We start from the raw sequence: 19,731 nt of genomic DNA, 5'->3' as shown, positions 1-19,731 counted from the left end.
GACTGCAGCTAAGGCTAGTGGCACACATGAACAAAACAACCTTCCAGAAAAGAATAGAATAGTAGTACAAAAAACAGCTCCACCATAAACAGTAAATCCAGTTAACATCAGGAGAACCAATCAACCAAGTAGTCTTCTTCAATGTTGCTTTTTAATTGACCAAGATTAAGCTCTTCAGATCTTGAGATATAACCAGGTTTAGTGTCTCAGAGCAATCTGTCATCTTACAGACAAGACAGATCAAAGGTACATGCACTGTACTTATATAGTGCTTTTCTAGTCTTATAGATCACTCAATGTGCTTTTACACCATTCACACAAACTCACACAGAAGATCTTCATCTATAAAGTGTTACAAGCTACACAGTGCTTTTTCCTTTATCAGACATTATCCATTTGAGGCACTGTGGGGTTCAGTGTTTTGCCCAAGGACCTTTTGGTTGGCAGATGCTCTTCCTACTGAGCTACACCCACTAACCAGTACTGCTTAGGACTGGTTTAAGTCACATTAAACTGATAGATTGCAGTTTGTACTTTAAATGGTGTGTCCGCTACACGTACCAGTCTGCTATGGTGTTCCACAAGGCTGGATGTATTTCCATTGTTATGCTCACGACACCCAGCTCTATATATCAGTGAAACCTGATAAAACTAGTCAGTTACCAAACTTACATGTTTGTCATACAGACATAAAACATTGATGAGCTGTAATGTCCTACTTTTCAGGATAAACTGAGGTAATTGTTTTTGGCCATAAAATACTCAGAGTCGTCGTCTAACAGTGTAGTTACTCTTGATCTCATTGCCTTACCTTTTAGCTCTAATGTTAGTGTTGTGGACAAAAGAGTAGTCGGACTCGTCATGGTCAGCCTCTTATGGGGAATTTATTGAACAGACCGTCACAGAGACGTGTACATTTCAGCATGCACGAAAATTCCCAATGACCTCAGTTTGTGACATCCTCTTATACCTTTCTATATCATTCAGTGTGTACACTGAATCACTATTCGGCGCCTGCTGTCTGAGGATGCTACTACATCTTCGTCATTATCTAGACAGTGTTCATTCTGACCTTAAACAACATCTGATTCGAGCAGTGTCAGCACACAATATGTTGTTGAGCCGTGTCAAGGCACAATATGTGGAGCAGCGTCAAGGCTCTGTTCCCCCACATTAGGAACTTTGCAGTAATTTTTGACTGGGATTTGTCTTTTAACTCAAAGCTGCTTTCTTTCTTCTCTGTAACATCACAAAAATAAGGAGTCTCTTCTCCAAAAGTGATACTGAAAAACTGATCCATGCAATCGTCACAAGTAATCATGACTGCTGCTGTGCCAACAAGCTGGCTGTCTAAGTTATTCCCTGAAGATCTTTCAGTTGACGCAAAACGCTGCAGCAAAAGTACTAACCGATACTGCCAAGAAAGATCACATCTTACAAGGTTTGGCTTTTCTACATCGGCTCCCTATAAAGTCTAGAATGGAATTCAATGACCAACCTGCTACCCATCTGAAAGATCTTATTATCACCCATCACCCCACAAGAGCACTTCACTCTCATTATTCAGGTCTACCTGTTGTTCCCAGAATAACTAAGACTAGAATGGGAGGCAGAACCTTCAGTTTTCAGGGTCGCCTCCTGTAGAACCAGCAACCTGCTTGGGTGCGAGACACTGACACCTTTTCTGCTTTTTAACTGGAGTGTAAGAATTACCTCTTTGAGTCTATTCTTAATTCATTGATATGCCTGTGAGCTGCTTGTTTTACTAAGTATAAGAATAGGAATCAAGTGGGCCATACCATCAACTCAAAACTGAATAACTAACATGCATTCAGTGCAAGAAATCTTGTCATTGGATGCCACTGATTTCTGTATGAAAAATAATCATAGCAGTAGGGTGGCCATCTGCCTCGACCAGCTGGGGTTTGAGAAGACAGAAAAGAAGGGGGAAAAACACCATAACACCATTCAAAAGATACCTGTTGGAACAGGGAAACACAAGTTAATAACCACAATAATGTCACATGTACATTATGTTGTATGAGAAATTAAAGAGGGGAAAAAAGTGAGGAAAGGTGTGACGAGGCCCCCCAGCAGTCTGGGCCTATAGCAGAATAGAATAGAATAGAATAGTCTTTATTGTCATTATATGGGGTGGTACAACGAAATTTGAGCGTGCTCCTGCAGAGCTACCGTGCACAACAAAAACAAACACAATAACAACAAACAAAAGCAGAAACATTGTTTAGACAGGTAGCAGGTATAACACGGGATAGAAAAACAAAAAAGAACACAAGGGAGAGACCGTGTGACAGGTTAAAAAAAAGTGTAAAATGCTCAATGGAAATTTAAATACTGTACAATAATATATACTATAACTGTGGAAGTAGTGCAATAAATAGAATAATATGAATACAGAAGTATGAATATGTTACATTGGAAAGTGGTTGTAAACATTATTAAGGTGCAGACATGGCAAAGAGGCCAGTGCTGCCAAAGGTGCTGAAACGAGAGGTAGGAGGAGGTAGATAGGTTGGGTGGTTATTGTCCGGGGGGGTGGGGGGTGTTTGCAGTTTGTATGGCCCGGGGGAAGAAGCTCTTTGTCAGTCTGCTGGTGTGGGACTTTGTAGACCTGTCGTGTCTCCCAGAGGGCAACAGATCAAACAGGGGGTAGGCAGGGTGTGAGGGATCTCCTGTGATGGCCCTGGTTTTCCTGAGACAGCAGGATGTGGAGATGTTTTCCAGGCTAGGCATAGGGCAGCAGATGATCTTTTGGACAGTGTTTATGACCCTCTGCACTGCCTTCCTGTCCTTAGCTGTGGAGCCTGCGTTCCAGACGCCCAGACAGTACGTCAGTACACTCTCCACCAAGGAATGATAGAAGGCCAGCAGCAGCTTCGTGTCCAGATTGTTCTTCCTGAGGACACGCAGGAAGACCCTGATGTTGTGAGTCCAGGAGTGGTCTGCGGAGATGTGGGTGCCCAGAAACCTGAAGGTGGTGACAGTCTCCACCTGTTTATATGTCTATTTATAAGGAGGGGGGTGTCGTCCTGTCTGATCTTCCTGAAATCCATGATGAGTTCTTTCGTTTTATGGATATTCAGGGTCAGGTTGTTATCTGAGCACCAGGATGACAGTGTCTTCACCTCAACCCTGTATGCTGTCTCATCACCGTTGCAGATGAGCCCAACCACTGTTGTGTGGCCCGCATATTTTATAATGCGGTTGGTTGGGTGGGCTGGAGAGAAGTCGTGTGTGTACAGGCTGTACAGCAGGAGGCTCAAAACACAGCCTTGAGGGGAACCAGTGCTGAGTGTGATTGTAGTGGTGGGGGCCGAGTCTCACAGTCTGGGGGTGGCTCGTCAGAAACTTTTTAATCCAGTTGCAGCTGGGGAGTGGGATCTGTAATTCCAGTAGTTCAGTGAAAAGAATGTCCAGTATGTTGGTGTTAAACGCTGAGCTGTAGTCTATGAGGACCATCCTCACGTAGCTCTTCTTGTTCTCCAGGTGGCTCAGAGCTGTATGGAGTGTGAGGGCGATGGTGTCCTGCATAGACCTGTTTGCCCGTACGCAAACTGGTCTGGATCGAGGGAGGGAGGGAGACAGTCTCTGATGTGTTGGGAGACTAATCGCTCCAGGCACTTCATGATTACAGACGTCAGGGTGATGGGTCCGTAATCGTACAGGCCGTCTATGGCAGGTTTCTTGGGAATGGGGACAATGGTGGAGGCCTTCAGACATGTGGGGACGGTGGCATTTGTCAGGGAGTGGTTAAAGAGTATGGTGAGGATCCCTGCCAGTTGGTCGGCACATGCTTTAATCACCGTCCCGGGGATGCCGTCAGGACCAGCGGCTTTCCTGGGGTTCACTGCATCACCCTGAGACAGGATGTTCCTGATTTTAACAATATTATGAAGGTGAAAGAAGGCAGTCCTAGAAACCTGTTTTATATGTGAGTCAAATGATAAATTCTGGTCACAAATAACTCCAAGGTTCCTCACTGTAGAACTAGAAGCCAAGGAAAAACCATGTAGAGTAACTATATAACTAGACAATTTCTCCCTGAAGCGCTCAGGTTCAAAGAGAACAAATTCAGTTTTGTCTGAATTTAAAAGCAGACAAGTCTTTATGTCTTTAAGACAGGCTTGTAGTCTGACCAACCTATTGGTTTCATCTGGTTTCATATCTGAGTATTATCAGCATAACAATGGAAATTTATGCCATGCTGTCTAATAATGTCACCTAATGGAAGCATGTATAAAGTAAAAAGAATCGGTCCAAGCACAGAACCCTGAGGAACTCCATGACATACGCCAACATGTGAGGAAGATTCTTCATTTACAAGAACAAACTGGAGTCTATCAGATAAATATGACTTAAACCAGCCAAATCCAGTTCCTTTAATCCAAATAACATGTTCAGGTCTCTGTAACAGAATGCTGTGATCGATCGTATCAAATGCAGCACTGAGATCCAACAGGACAAGCACAGAAACAAGTCCGCTATCAGAGGCTAAGAGGAGATCATTGGTAACTTTCACCAGTGCTGTTTCTGTGCTATGATGCACTCTGAATCCTGACTGAAACTCTTCAAACAGATTATTTCTATGTAAATGATCATTAAGTTGAGCTGCAACTATTTTTTCAAGAACTTTAGACAAAAAAGGGAGATTGGATATAGGTTGATAATTAGCCAACACTTCTGAATCAAGAGTAGGTTTTTTAAGTAAAGGTTTAATTACAGCAACCTTAAAAGTCTGAGGTACATATCCTGTCAACAAAGACCGATTGATCAAATCCAATATGGAAGTGTCAATTAAGGGAAAAACAGTCTTGTTGGGATTGGGTCTAAAATACAAGTTGATGGTTTAGAAGAGACTATTGCTGTTGTTAGCTCAGAAAGATCAACTGGGCAGAAGTCATCTAAATACAAATCAGGTTCGAAAGATACTTCTAAAGCTGCTGTACGTGATGATACATCAGTTATAATAGTGGGAAGGATTCCATTAATCTTCTCTCTGATAGAAACAATTTTATCGATGAAGAATCTCATGAAATCATCACTGCTGAGAGTTAAAGGAATACATGGCTCAACAGAGCTTTGACTCTTTGTCAGCCTGGCAACAGTGCTGAAAAGAAAGCTGGGATTATTCTTATTCTCTTCTATCAATGATGAATAATAAGCAGTTCTAGCTTTACGAAGGGCTTTCTTATACGTTATTAAACTATCTTTCCAGACTAATTGAGACTCTTCTAAATTAGAGGAACGCCACTGTCTCTCCAGCTTTCTTGCAGTCTGCTTTAAAGCAGCTGTGGATTATACCAAGGAGCCAACCTCTTCTGACTGATTACCTTCCTTTTCAGAGGGACAACATTGTCCAGTGTTGTACGCATTGAAGCTATAGTGCTGTCAACAAGAGAGTCAAGTTCTACTGGAGTAAAATTTAGGTAGCTGTCCTCTGTCATATCAGCACATGGCAGTGAAGAAAAGGATGACGAAATCAACTCTTTAAATCTGGTTACAGCATTCTCTGACAGACACCTTCTATATGTAGAATTCTTCTCAGAAGCTGTATAATCAAGTAATGTAAATTCAAAAGTTACTAAAAAAAGATCAGACAAGACAGAGTTATGAGGGAACACTGTTAACTGTTCACTCTCAATGCCATAAATCAGCACAAGGTCAAGGGTATGATTAAGGCAGTGAGTAGGTCTGTGAACACTTTGAGAAAATCCAATAGAGTCTAATATAGAATTAAAGTTAATATTTAGGCTGTCATTTTCAACATCTACATGAATATTAAAGTCACCCACTACAATGACTTTATCTGTGCTCAGCACTAACTGTGATAAAAACTCTGAGAATTCAGAGAGAAACTCAGAATAAGGGCCAGGTGGACGATACACAGCAACAAACTCAAGAGGTTTTTGTGATTTCCACTTTGGGAAAAACTGAGAATCAGAGATTCAAAAACTTTTACACCTTTGGTATGTCTTAGTGCATACCTATCTGGACTAAATGAAAATTGTTGCATTGCAGGAACAAACTGTCCCTTGAAAAAAAAATGATAAGCATAATTTTCATCTCAGTTCAGTCTTCATTGCTTTGCACCAGTTTCCAATATGTTGCCAATTTACGCATTTCTAATGATGATATAGTATGACTTCTAGTTTGCGCAAATGTTTCCTCATAACACTTAAAGCGTTACAATTGAAATGTCATAGTTGTTAGCTGTAAGCAGTTGCGAAGAAAAGAAACTAAAGCGAAAAACCCTGTTTATTGTTTATCTCCCAGATTTAGTGGAATGTGTAGATGGCATTCTAAGCAGTCTTTTGGAGGACAGCATTGAAGTGTGGACCATGAAGGACCAGAGTCAGCACACGCAGGTGCATACTCTGTTGGACAAGCTTGATGCTGCATCTAACCAGCCTGTACCGGCAGTGCTGCGAACCGCTTCCTCCCTCAAGACCCCCACCCTCTACATCTTCACCTCTGGAACAACAGGTGAGTCTGTACTTGTGTCAGTGGGGAGCACCAGTAATGCAAATATATTGTAGTTTTACACAAACCCCCTCTCAGACTGTGAATGTTGTCCTTGTAGTTGTCCATTGCCATTTTATATACAAGTGAAGGCTTAGTGATTAGAGAGCCCTCTTGAGACCAGAAAGTCATGAGTTCAAACATCAGAACTGCAGGATAAAAGTGTTTCCTCATCGACGCCATCAGGATGCGTTGCTGGAGCAGTATGCCTTGAAATGGGCATTATGATCGCAGTGTCCCCAGATAAAGATAACCTTTCAGAGTAACTACACTGAATTAACGAACATAAAAGGAAATCTTTTTTTTTTTTTTTTTAGAATAAAGAGCCGTGGTTAGCTAAGTTTTAGACGGGTAAATAAATCTTGGTTGTTAACCTATTGTATGCTGTTAATTTCTAAAACTTTCCCCTCTATGTTATTGATGCCAAATGTATTTAAAACATTGACAGTAAAGTGCAGCTTGAATAATTACTGTATTTAATTTTAGATTTCACCCAACAAATGAACTGTTTTCATTTAACTGTTTGATGTAATGTTGCACACCCCTCAGTTAACCCTTGGGTAAATGTTGTATGAATGTATGAAGGAACAGAAAGATGTATTTTGTCTTCTTTTTCCATCATAGCTTTTAACAAAAGAAAAAACTGCACTTGGTGCAGCAAGTAGGTGAAGACACACAAACACACGGTTCTGCTTACGCAGAACCAATATTCAGCCAATACCACCAATTTCTCTTTTCTGAAAGAACTCTTTTTACAGTTCATCAAATTATACATGCTTCAAATTGCAGACAAAGAAACCATGGAGTTCAATAGCAAGAAAGAAGAAGCTTTTAGCTCTTAGACCACACCTTGGTCATTATCTCAAGGTTTTTCTTTTTCCAAAACCTGATGCTATGAATCTTTGAACTTTCCATGTTCACACAAACTACCTTCATCTACAACCATAAATCAGTCCTAACAGTAAAATACAAAATGTGATACTTTCCCTCATTTTTCTTTTCTATGTTTACTGCAAATATGCAGAAAGAGTCTAGTCAGATAGATTATTGGTAACTAGCCAATCATCACAGCACCAAACAGTATTGTGAATAGTTTCTCCTCACTCCTCATAGATGACTCCTCACTCTGCCCCTATTTAACTGTCCCCTTTATGATGTCCCAGAAGCTGCTTGTTTGCAGCACAGACCCTGTGTGTTTGCATATTTGTAACATTTTAATCAAACATTAAAAGAACACAATTGTGAAGATGACTTTTCATCTACTTGTGAAATCTACGGTATCATCCCTCTTTCAACTCATAAAGATACAAATTAGCAAATGGCATTGAAACATTGTGTCATGTTCTGTGTTTCTGTCTCATCTTTAGTTTTGCCACGTCCTCACCTTTTTCCTCCGTTCCCTCTGGTCTGGTCACAAGTTCCACTCCTTCACCTGTGTTCATTCTCATCAGCTGCACTCACTCACCAATCACGCTCCACAGTATTTAGTGTCCCACTTTGTTCATGCCATTTGTCAGATCCTTAACGTCACCCATGTTGTTAAGTCAGGTTTGTCATTGTTACTGTCACTGTTCATGTCAGGTTTGTTGCCATTCAAGTCAAGTTATTTTTCATTTCATAGTCAGGTTTTTGTCTGTTCTTAGGGTTTTGCTTTGTCAGTCTAGGTTTTTTAATTTCCAGCTTTGCTGCGCCTTTTGTTTACATTTTTTGAATAAATCAAGTTTTCATTTAATTATTGCATTCAGGTCCTCTGATCTCCACGTCTACACTTTATTTCCATGACACATTAAAGCTCCAGTATAGTCCAGTTTGAACAATAGCTGTATTTCATTGTATATTTCAGCTACTTGATTCAACAAATGTGTTTGACACTTTGGATTCTAATTATTCATAAACAGTGTGGCTGAATGTAAACTCCTATCAACACGGCAACTGTTACTGTGATCATTTCAACCTGAGAGCAGGGGGCTGGGGGCTGAGAAACTGCAAAACAAATTTAGAAGCAAGCATTTCTCTTCTTTTCAGCTCATCTGATAGCTGTTGCTTTTTATGATTATTTATTTTACAAGTCAATACTGAACATGAATGATACGGTAGTGTTTCTCTGTGCATGGTCTAAGTGTGAAACCATGTGGGCTTTTCTGTTGCTAATGGGGCTGCACCTCACAGCAGAGGGTTCCAGGTTCAAATCCTGGCTGGCACATTTCTGTGTGGGGTTCGCATGTTCTCCCTGTGTATGCGTTCTCGCTTGGTTCTCCAGTTTTCTTCCACCACAGAAAAACACGCATGTTAGGTTAACTCCAGAGTGGATGGTTGTTTGTCTCGTTTGTCTCTATGTGGCCCTTTGATGGACTGGCGACCTGTCCAGGGTGTCCAATGACAGCTGTGATAGGCTCCAGCTCCCTGCGACCTTGAGGTGGAAAAAATGGATTTCTTTGCTAATTAGTTTGCCACAGTAGCATTTATAAATAAATAGTGTTATTTTAATGACGATCTTCTTATATAAAAACTTAAACTAAAATAAAGTCAGACTTTTAATCATTGATGTGATGGATGTAAATGAGTCATTCAGAATGGATTGAGTGTGAGTAAAGACGTTTTTACACATGCACTGAGAAATTTTATGTGAGACAACACGGCCTCAGCACGAATCTCAGACTGTCTCTCTGACATATCGACATGGATGAAAGCCCATCACCTCCAACTTAACCTCCCAAAAACTGAACTGCTTGTCTTCCCAGCCAAACCAACCATACACCACAGCATCTGTATCCAAACTGAATCCCTATCTCTTGTTCCATCAAAGGTTGCTAGAAACTTGGGTGTCATGATTGATGACCAACTAACCTTCAAAGATCACGTTACCTCGGTTGCTCTTTCATGCCGCTTTGCATTACTAAACATAAGGAATATCAGACCATACCTAACCCAACATGCCCCCCAGCTCCTGGTGCAGGCCATGGTCATCTCCCACCTTGACTACTGCAATGCTCTCCTAACTGGTCTCCCAGCCTGTGCTGTGAAACTTCTGCAGATGCAGACAAAGTGTTTAATGGAACGGCTCCCATCTACTTGAATGCTCTTGCAAATGCTTATGTCACAACTCGGTCAGTCCCAGATCTTTAGAGAGCATCTCCTACCCTGCACTTACCCTGTACTTCCCTACCCCCTCTACTGCAGTATATCCTTCTGTACGTCCCTCTATGCCTGCACCCTATCTCTACTCTGTCACCTCTGACAGTCAGACTCGTGGGTTCCTTCTATGTAGTTTATTGTTAGCTTTGATGTTAGCTGTGATGTTATATCTTCATTTGTAAGTCGCTTTGGATAAAAGCGTCTGCTAAATGCAGAAACATTAACATTAAGAAGATTACTGAGAAAGATAATGTGTAAACATTGAAGCTTTTGGTCATTTATGGAGGAGTTGCTGCTTCATTCTCTTTTCTGCTGACCATATTGTTGCTTTCTACTAGGGGTGGGCAAATATTAAATTCTTTAATGGTGTTAATCCCATGATTTCCTGTGATTAATCACGATTAATCGCATTGTGATACGCAAAATCCAATAATAAATTGGAACTGTACAGTCATATGATTGAAGCACTCCGGTGATGAGACAATTCAACGCTGCAGTGCTTACAAATAACTATGGCTCTGTCGCCGTCTGGAAGAACTTTGACATGAAAATGTAAAAGTTCTGTATGTTTGTTTAGCCCGCTTCATCCGCCATTCTTTTCTTTTCTGACTGTTTCCTGTGAGCGCCGCAGCAGGAAGCAACATACTAGGCTCGCTCACAATGGACCTTTTCAAAATAAAAGCCAACAGACGTTTACAATAAAAATAGTAAGTAATTAAAACTGCGTTAATGGGAGACAAATAATTGTTGTCGATAATGAATTAATTAGTTAACGCAAAAATAACGCGTTAATGTGCCCAGCCCTATTTTCTACATACTTGTTGCTATAATGGATAGACTCAAATACATGTGACAATGATATCAAAACTAAAAAAGCAAGGGGAACATTTGCTAACATGCCGTGAACAAACCGCAGTGATTTCCACGGCCTACTATTTGCATCACGTCCTACCTCCTATGCCTCAGACAGAGGATCCATCTCACCATGTCCTTCTGATTTCTACGTGTGAGAGGTCATTTCCAGCAGAAAATATCCTGCTGTGACAGGCATGTCTGAACACTGACTTAAGAAGATGCTATGAAGCACACTTGGGCTGTACATCAGGCCTGAAATACATGGATAAAGTGTGGAGCTCGTAGCCAGATTGGTTAATTACAAACTTGTTAATAAATGTTTATTTTTTCGGTGTAATGTTAATACAAAGTTGTTTTTTTCTTTTCTTAGGGCTCCCTAAGGCTGCAGTGATCACCCACCTCCAGAGCTTGAAGGCAGCTGCAGGTTTTTGGGCATTTGGGGCAACTGAAGCTGATGTGATTTACATCCCTCTGCCACTCTACCACAGTGCAGCATCCCTGATTGGTATAGGAGGAACCATAGAACTTGGTAGGCCTAGAAATATCTCTGCATTCACTCAGTTGTAAGCTTTAATGTTGTCCTGTAACATAAGATTTACACTGGCAACCTGTTCAGGTGTACCCTGCTCTCGCCCATTGACAGCTGGGATAGGCTCCAGCCCCCCCTGAGTTGTATTAAGCGGGTATAGAAAATGGATGGATGGAACATAAGATTTACCACACAATTATCCAATGAAGTGACATTGAGGCTATTGGATGTGGCTCTTATTTTTATTTATAGAACGCTCTGTGCTGCAGTATAACACAGCCTTTAGTATTTCTGCATTTAATGCTGGTCAGAATTTCAGAAGTCTTTACTCTCGCTTGTGTGGCAGCAAACATAAGACATGGACAAGACATGCATGACTTTGTTTGGCAGAGACTTGTAAAACCCACTTTTCATGGATGTTGTGCATCTCCTGTTAGAATTTATATTACAGATTGAATTTTCTTTGAATATTTAAAAACATTTTATTGTTGATTCTGAAGTCTGACTCTTAAACAAATTAGAAATAATAATTTGGTTTCCGAAGATGGCGTTGAAGGAAAAAATCAGAGGATTGTCTCTTCATGACAGGTCATCCTCAGGGGAACAGTAACATCTGTGCCTCTGTGCAACATTTATGAAGACATCACTGTCGGAAGCCCTTTAAACCCTAATGCAAAGTCTTAAGCAGAAACGTCACGCTTATTTTGACACGAGTAAAAGTCAGAGAGCTTCCATGCTCATTTGATTCAGCATTTAGGGATCCTTCATATCACTAAAGACAATCCATCCAGTAACAGTGCTGCTTCTATAACACAAATCATCATGGGTTTGCACATTTCAGGATATCTGTCATATTTCGTGGAAATGTGGGTTATTTGGTGAATAAAAGTTCAACTCAGCTGAGGGTGTCTGCTGAGCACATTTAAAGAAATCTTTAGATGCTTCTGATAATTACATATTTTGTCTTGAAAACTGACAGACATCAATTACAGTAAGCTTAATTTAATCAATTTTTATGTATACATGGTTATCCATTTGAGAGCTGACACTCTTTTTACTGGGTGCTCTGTAATTTTACTGGAATTGACTGAAACATTCAGTGGTCATTGGTATGTTCTAAAGAAAGTCAGGTCCTCTGCCCTTTGACAAGTGTAAAATAAAACAAGGCATTTAGAGTAGATCATTCAATAAGGTCCTTGATCTCCGAGAGGTCATAGTCACAGAGACTTTATAATGTATGAATATAGCCCAGAAACTAGCTTGTACTAGTTCTCAGTGCCATGTCAGATACAGTGAAATATTTCTATGACAAACTACTAATCAGGAACTGCAGACAGAGTCCACAGTGTGACTGCCAAACTATGTGACCCCTTTGAGGACCTGCAGTTTCACTTCAACAAGCAGCTTAATTAGAGGCTTCAAAGCAGGGAGTGGGCAGTGGAGATTTTTAGGAAGAATTTAAGTTGTTTAAATCTCTGTTGCAGAGTTCTCCCATGATTGAAAGATCCACCAAGAGAACTGTTACATTTGAGTTCAGACGGCCAAATACTGTTGCAGCAGCAGATAGTCCTAAAATGTAATGTTGCTGTCGTCATTAGAAAAAGGCAGCAAGCTTCAAGCGGCAGTTCTGTGCATTTCTATTAGTATTAGTATTCTAGTATTGCCAAAATCATGTTCTTGGTAGAAAGCCGTTTCCCAACAAACTGTGCAAACTTGCCTTGATAAGGCCAAAGTCCTGCCAGTTTTGCTTGTTGAACTGTGTTTAACCTTGTGTACATTTGTCACATTTAGCCTTTAGACTCACTACATTGAGATTTGAGTTGTGATTATGGAACTGTGGGTACAAAAAGTCAAAATTACCCCCTGAGTCCTTTCTAAAACTATTTTCCTTAAACTCAATAGAAATTTGATATGGTTACGGAAAGATATTAGAGAAAATTCATAAGGAAAAAGATAAAAATTCCATTGCATTGATACTAAATCTTGATTTTGGTCTGCAGTAGTAAAACCACAATTGTTCAATTCTTCTCATGTTGTTTCACAGAGAAAGTGAAAGATGGTTTCTCAGGTTGCTTGCACTCACCTTCTGTCCTTATATTTATTTACAAAATTCCGACTTAATGCGACAGAAAAAAAGCTTTGAATGTTGCAGCCGCAGGGAGATGTGGGAGGAAATCATCTCCTGTCTTATGGCGCAGTGAAAGACCCGAAAAAAAGGCTATTGATTATTTGGCAGGCAAAAAAGTTTGGAATCGCTACACTGGTTATTTTTTAATGTCAAATAACCAAAACACCTATATCACACAAAATGATCCTATTTAACAGCATAACTCACTGGCTTTGCAGAATATACAAACAAATTATTTTACTTTTTTTTTTTTAAAATGAAGCAGTTTCTGCCAGCTTGAGTTCTCTGATGACTTCACAGTTGATAAACAACGTTCTTCATCAGTCAGGTTCCAACTTTCTTGCACAGCAGTAACAGGTCAGCTGCAGGATGGAGCATGCTTACAGTTCCACCATAAATCTGAACTGTTTGCTGGCCTTGTCATTGAGTTGATATGTCTTTCCTGAAGAAAAGGGTGGACACTCTTTGGTTACCGTCCTGGAAAATGAGCTTTGCATCAGCAAACCTCCTTTTATTGAAGGAAGGTGTCCACCTGTGCATCTCCTGCAGAGGTGATGGCTGCCATCTCCTCTGGTCCTTTACATCAGCCCATATCATCAGAGATGGAAGGAGAACAGAGTCCACCTGAACACCTCCTGCAGAGGTGATGGCTGCCATCTCCTCTGGTCCTTTACATCAGCCCATATCATCAGTGATGGAAGGAGAACAGAGTCCACCTGAACACCTCCTGCAGAGGTGATGGCTGCCATCTCCTCTGGTCCTTTACATCAGCCCATATCATCAGAGATGGAAGGAGAACAGAGTCCACCTGAACATCTCCTCTGGTCCTTTACATCAGCCCATATCATCAGAGATGGAAGGAGAACAGAGTCCACCTGAACACCTCCTGCAGAGGTGATGGCTGCCATCTCCCCTGGTCCTTTACATCAGCCCATATCATCAGTGATGGAAGGAGAACAGAGTCCACCTGAACACCTCCTGCAGAGGTGATGGCTGACATCTCCTCTGGTCCTTTACATCAGCCCATATCATCAGTGATGGAAGGAGAACAGAGTCCACCTGAACATCTCCTCTGGTCCTTTACATCAGCCCATATCATCAGTGATGGAAGGAGAACAGAGTCCACCTGAACATCTCCTCTGGTCCTTTACATCAGCCCATATCATCAGTGATGGAAGGAGAACAGAGTCCACCTGAACACCTCCTGCAGAGGTGATGGCTGCCATCTCTCTGGTCCTTTACATCAGCCCATATCATCAGAGATGGAAGGAGAACAGAGTCCACCTGAACACCTCCTGCAGAGGTGATGGCTGCCATCTCCCCTGGTCCTTTACATCAGCCCATATCATCAGTGATGGAAGGAGAACAGAGTCCACCTGAACACCTCCTGCAGAGGTGATGGCTGACATCTCCTCTGGTCCTTTACATCAGCCCATATCATCAGTGATGGAAGGAGAACAGAGTCCACCTGAACATCTCCTCTGGTCCTTTACATCAGCCCATATCATCAGTGATGGAAGGAGAACAGAGTCCACCTGAACACCTCCTGCAGAGGTGATGGCTGCCATCTCTCTGGTCCTTTACATCAGCCCATATCATCAGTGATGGAAGGAGAACAGAGTCCACCTGAACACCTCCTGCAGAGGTGATGGCTGCCATCTCCTCTGGTCCTTTACATCAGCCCATATCATCAGTGATGGAAGGAGAACAGAGTCCACCTGAACACCTGCAGAGGTGATGCTGCCATCTCTCTGGTCCTTTACATCAGCCCATATCATCAGTGATGGAAGGAGAACAGAGTCCACCTGAACACCTCCTGCAGAGGTGATGGCTGCCATCTCCTCTGGTCCTTTACATCAGCCCATATCATCAGAGATGGAAGGAGAACAGAGTCCACCTGAACATCTCCTCTGGTCCTTTACATCAGCCCATATCATCAGTGATGGAAGGAGAACAGAGTCCACCTGAACACCTCCTGCAGAGGTGATGGCTGCCATCTCCCCTGGTCCTTTACATCAGCCCATATCATCAGTGATGGAAGGAGAACAGAGTCCACCTGAACACCTCCTGCAGAGGTGATGGCTGACATCTCCTCTGGTCCTTTACATCAGCCCATATCATCAGTGATGGAAGGAGAACAGAGTCCACCTGAACATCTCCTCTGGTCCTTTACATCAGCCCATATCATCAGTGATGGAAGGAGAACAGAGTCCACCTGAACACCTCCTGCAGAGGTGATGGCTGCCATCTCCTCTGGTCCTTTACATCAGCCCATATCATCAGTGATGGAAGGAGAACAGAGTCCACCTGAACACCTCCTGCAGAGGTGATGGCTGCCATCTCTCTGGTCCTTTACATCAGCCCATATCATCAGTGATGGAAGGAGAACAGAGTCAGCTGCAGGATGGAGCATGTTTACAGTTCCACCATAAATCTCAACTGTCGTTGTTCCAAATTTCAGACCCAGCTGACTGGGAACAACCAACATCTTCTGCCACACTCTGAGTTGAATCACCTTCTACATTAATTTTTTTTTTACAAATTTAAAAACATTCTCCAAATTAGGTGATTTCATCATTTTTTTTTATGCCAATCGTTTTATTTATCCCAGAGAGAAATTATATTATATAATCTTAAATTGAAGGCTGTTTGTCTCAACTGGGATCTTTGTAACCTACCTAAGAATCTGCAAACATTAACATTGGTCATAAAATGGGTTTATTGATTTCTATATGTGCCTCATTTTGACACTGGGAAAACTCACAAAATAAAAGCTAATAGTAAATAGAAGTCTGAATGTCAGTACTGAAAAGAAGGATTTTGCCAGTGAAATTAAGTTGACAAACACCCTAATCTGCATTTTGGTCGTATGTCCAGTTTTGTACTAATATCTTTTACTTTATTCAAACTTTGTAATAAAAAGTATAGGCTTGGATTAAATTCTAGTGTAGTATTCACTGTGCAGCCCGTGTTATATGTGAACACAGCTGTGTGGCAGTTAAAATATTTTTTTTGTAAAGTGGTTTCCTAAGCTTTTTCCTGTCACCCTCTTGATTTATAACATTGGGAAAACATTTGACTTTTGAACCTGGAGATCAGGATGACAAAAACAGGTTACAAGTGTGGTCTTACCATCCATCCAAACACCAATTAAATACTTGATTTGATGCAAACTTAAAATGTTTTCTAATTTATACTTTCTGTCTAAATTTCACATGCAGAGTAGACCTGTTATTGTTCCTAAGCACCATGCGAAAATGTGAAAATCACATCAGCGCTCAGACAACCTGGCAGGGCACATGTGAACCGATTGATGAATGTCAAAACATTTCTATTTACAGTCTGAAGATAAAGATAAATATTTCAGCATCTGTTTGTTGAGTGAGTGCACCCATCCAGCTGAAGTCCATAGAGCTCAAAACAGACATTTAGCTTTGAGTGTTGTAGAGTGTTTTCTTTGATTTTCCAATATGAAAGATTCAGACTAGAAAACATGGGGGGCTGATCATAAAGTGATTATTGTCTTTACTTATTTGGCAACATACTGTGTATTCCTCGTTTATTATGTATCCAGTGCTATAGATATGGGCTGCCCTGGGACCTGCACCATGCTGAATCTTCTTTTACTGGGGCCCATGATTGATAGTTGGCACCACTAGAAGCAGCTAATTTGACCTATTGCCCCTATTGTATTGTATTGTATTCTGGTTAATGTTTGCATTATGTCTTGCAGCCGGTGAACAACCATATTTTCAACCCCATTCTGCTCTTTCTTTTGGAGCTGTGAAAAACATTTGTGGAAATGTAATCCTTTTAATCAGTGATCTTATTATCGGCCCACTAGTTTGGGCATCTGTTCCAACTGCCACAAAGTTGACAGTTCAATGTCCTTCACTGCTTATGACCAATTTCCCAACACACTGCAAGCATACCTTGATAAGGCCAATGTTGCCATTATGAGAACCTTACATTTGGGTTCAGACAGCATTTTGTTATGGTAAGAGCTGATTCCAAAAACTGTTTTAGTGACAGATAGTATGCTAATGTAATTGTTACTGTCATAGAATTGTTATAAAAAGGCAACAAAGTTTGCAAATCTGTTCCAAGTGTTACCAAAGTTGATAGTTCAATGTCCTTCAGGCGAGGACACCAACATCCCAACTAACGTGGCAAACATACCTTGATCAGGCCAATGACCTAAAGAAGTTTAACTGTTTTAAACTTTTCAGTCATTTAGCCTTGACTCATTACATTTGGATAGCAGTTCTGACACTGTCATAGTGGGTCTTCATGAAGAAACCTGCATCACTTGTGGGAAAGGAAAAAGCTGTCACAAATTCACTTCCAAGAACTGGTCTATTCACACTGATCTATAAAAGAACTGGTCTATTCACACTGGTCTATAAAAGAACTGGTCTATTCACACTGATCTATAAAAGAACTGGTCTATTCACACTGGTCTATAAAATAACTGGTCTATTCACACTGGTCTATAAAAGAACTGGTCTATTCACACTGGTCTATAAAAGAACTGGTCTATTCACACTGGTCTATAAAAGAACTGGTCTATTCACACTGGTCTATAAAAGAACTGGTCTATTCACACTGGTCTATAAAACAACCAGTGTGAATAGGGCCCTCTGATCTATGTTATTGCTTTTCTCACTCAACTAAAATCAGTGAATCACATTGACTTTGGTCATTTGAGCACTCATTTTGTAAAAACAAAATGATTTTTTTTTATTTTACAAAATGAGTGCTTCTACTCATTTTTGTTTGCATGTTTTCCCCGTGTATGCGTGGGTTCTCTCCGGGTACTCTGGCTTCCTCCCACCACCCAAAAACATTCATGTTAGGTTGATTGGTGACTCTAGATCCTTTCGTCCAATGACAGCTGGGATAGGCTCCAGCCCCTAGTGACCCTGAGTTGGATTAAGCGGGTATGGAAAATGGATGGATGGATTGCGCCACTGAATGTAAAATTTATGCAATATTAAAACTACTTCAACAAATCTGACCCGTTCAATTCAATGATCATAATTACCTTGAATGAAGCAGTACAAGTCTTTGCTACCCAAGTTATGTAACTCGATTAAAGTTGGCGTTCTTAAAGAAGCTGACTTCTTAACTGCCATGTAAAGGAGAACCTGGTTGCCGTAATTTATCAACCGATTAAAGAAATTTGCTTTCCGAAGGCATAATGCTTTTTCTGCCATTCACACACAACTAAACTGAAGCTAACATCAAATAGCTGTTTTTCAAATTTTGCCAGTGGTAAAACAAAAGAGAAACTGAGGATGACTAAGTTTTTTGTCACTTTTTAAAAAACTTTTCTGGAAATGGGATTTGGAGTTCTTCGAACACAGTGTTTAGGATCTTTTTTAGCACCTACCTTACATTCTGCACTCAGTCAGTACAAAAGGTATTAAGAGTGGTGCAATTGTATGTTGATTTGCTAAAGTCATGAGTAGACTTATGAGACTTGGGAGAATAGAATGCGTGTAGACATTAACTCCTATCATTAGCTTTTAAAAGATGGAACAAAAGAGAGAAACTGAAAGACAGTGAAGTGCTTTATTGAGCTTAAATGTAGCAGAACAAATGTATATCAACCCACCCGATGATTACATAACTTTAGCTGACCTGTTGAAGGTGTGAAGGCAAAGACATAAGAGCCCTTGAAAGTATGTTCCCCAGATGATAGCTATCCTCAGAAGTGTTCCAGAACGGTTTGGTCCCAGAGCACATTGAGTTGACATACTCATGCAAACCACACATTAAGGTCAACTTGCATGTTACATAAAATACAGAAGCAGTTTCATCTTTGTCAAAACAGTTAAGAGGAGAGCAGCATGCTTGCATAGTAAGGCAGCAGATCCAGGTTGAGTCAGTCACGAGGATACTACAGTACATGGAAGCATGGCATTGAGCTACATATCTCTGTGTTACTCAGCTTCAGGTTTTTCTGCCCTCTGGCCATAGTCGCCCCTCGAGAGTGCCAACTTTGGTTGTTTTTATTAGAAATATTCCATCAAATGCCCATGTTTCCATTCACACAGTGGATATTCATGGAGTAGAGATATGTGATATAAAATAAAAGACATCTTATAAAAGTATCCTACATCTGTGAATAATGTCTTTTTCGGTTCTGTGACAGGTGCCACCTGCGTCTTGAAGAAGAAGTTCTCAGCCTCGCAGTTCTGGACTGACTGCAGAAAACATGATGTAACTATATTCCAGTATATCGGTGAACTCTGCAGATACCTCTGCAACCAGCCTAAGGTACTCCTCTGTTTTGCATTCATTAGTAAGTGTCAACCTATTCAGATCTGAGACTTAATAGAAAAAAAAAACGTCCAAAATCTTTTCTTTCTCAGACTGAATGAACAAGAAATAGTTTTCATTTTAGAGGTTAAGTCTTATGCTTTTATTGTAAATGATTGATGTTTATCAGTATTTAGAAAAGAAATATATCATCCTCGTGTCTTGAAAATGATGATATAACAGGAGATAAAAACACACATTATATCCAATTTAAATGGAT

At 40.8% G+C, this 19,731-nt stretch overlaps 2 protein-coding genes across 2 annotated transcripts in view; both read left to right on the top strand.

Annotated features, from left to right (window-relative positions):
• The window catches only part of prrc1 (proline-rich coiled-coil 1), a 150,948-nt gene that overhangs the window by 74,735 nt on the left and 56,482 nt on the right, over window positions 1-19,731 (top strand). The window lies entirely within an intron of this gene.
• The window catches only part of slc27a6 (solute carrier family 27 member 6), a 48,979-nt gene that overhangs the window by 6,951 nt on the left and 22,297 nt on the right, over window positions 1-19,731 (top strand). The window contains exons 2-4 of the mRNA XM_072372595.1: window positions 6,295-6,504; window positions 10,901-11,059; window positions 19,345-19,469. Coding sequence (XP_072228696.1) covers window positions 6,295-6,504; window positions 10,901-11,059; window positions 19,345-19,469 — 494 coding nt within the window. The remainder of the gene's footprint in view (window positions 1-6,294; window positions 6,505-10,900; window positions 11,060-19,344; window positions 19,470-19,731) is intronic.

Source organism: Leuresthes tenuis, unplaced genomic scaffold (genome assembly GCF_036924035.1).
Source record: "Leuresthes tenuis unplaced genomic scaffold, fLeuTen1.0.hap1 SCAF_19, whole genome shotgun sequence".
In the NCBI taxonomy this organism is placed as follows: Eukaryota; Metazoa; Chordata; class Actinopteri; order Atheriniformes; family Atherinopsidae; genus Leuresthes; species Leuresthes tenuis.
Note: the sequence above shows the minus strand (reverse complement) of the source record. Positions and strands in the feature narration are given on the sequence as shown.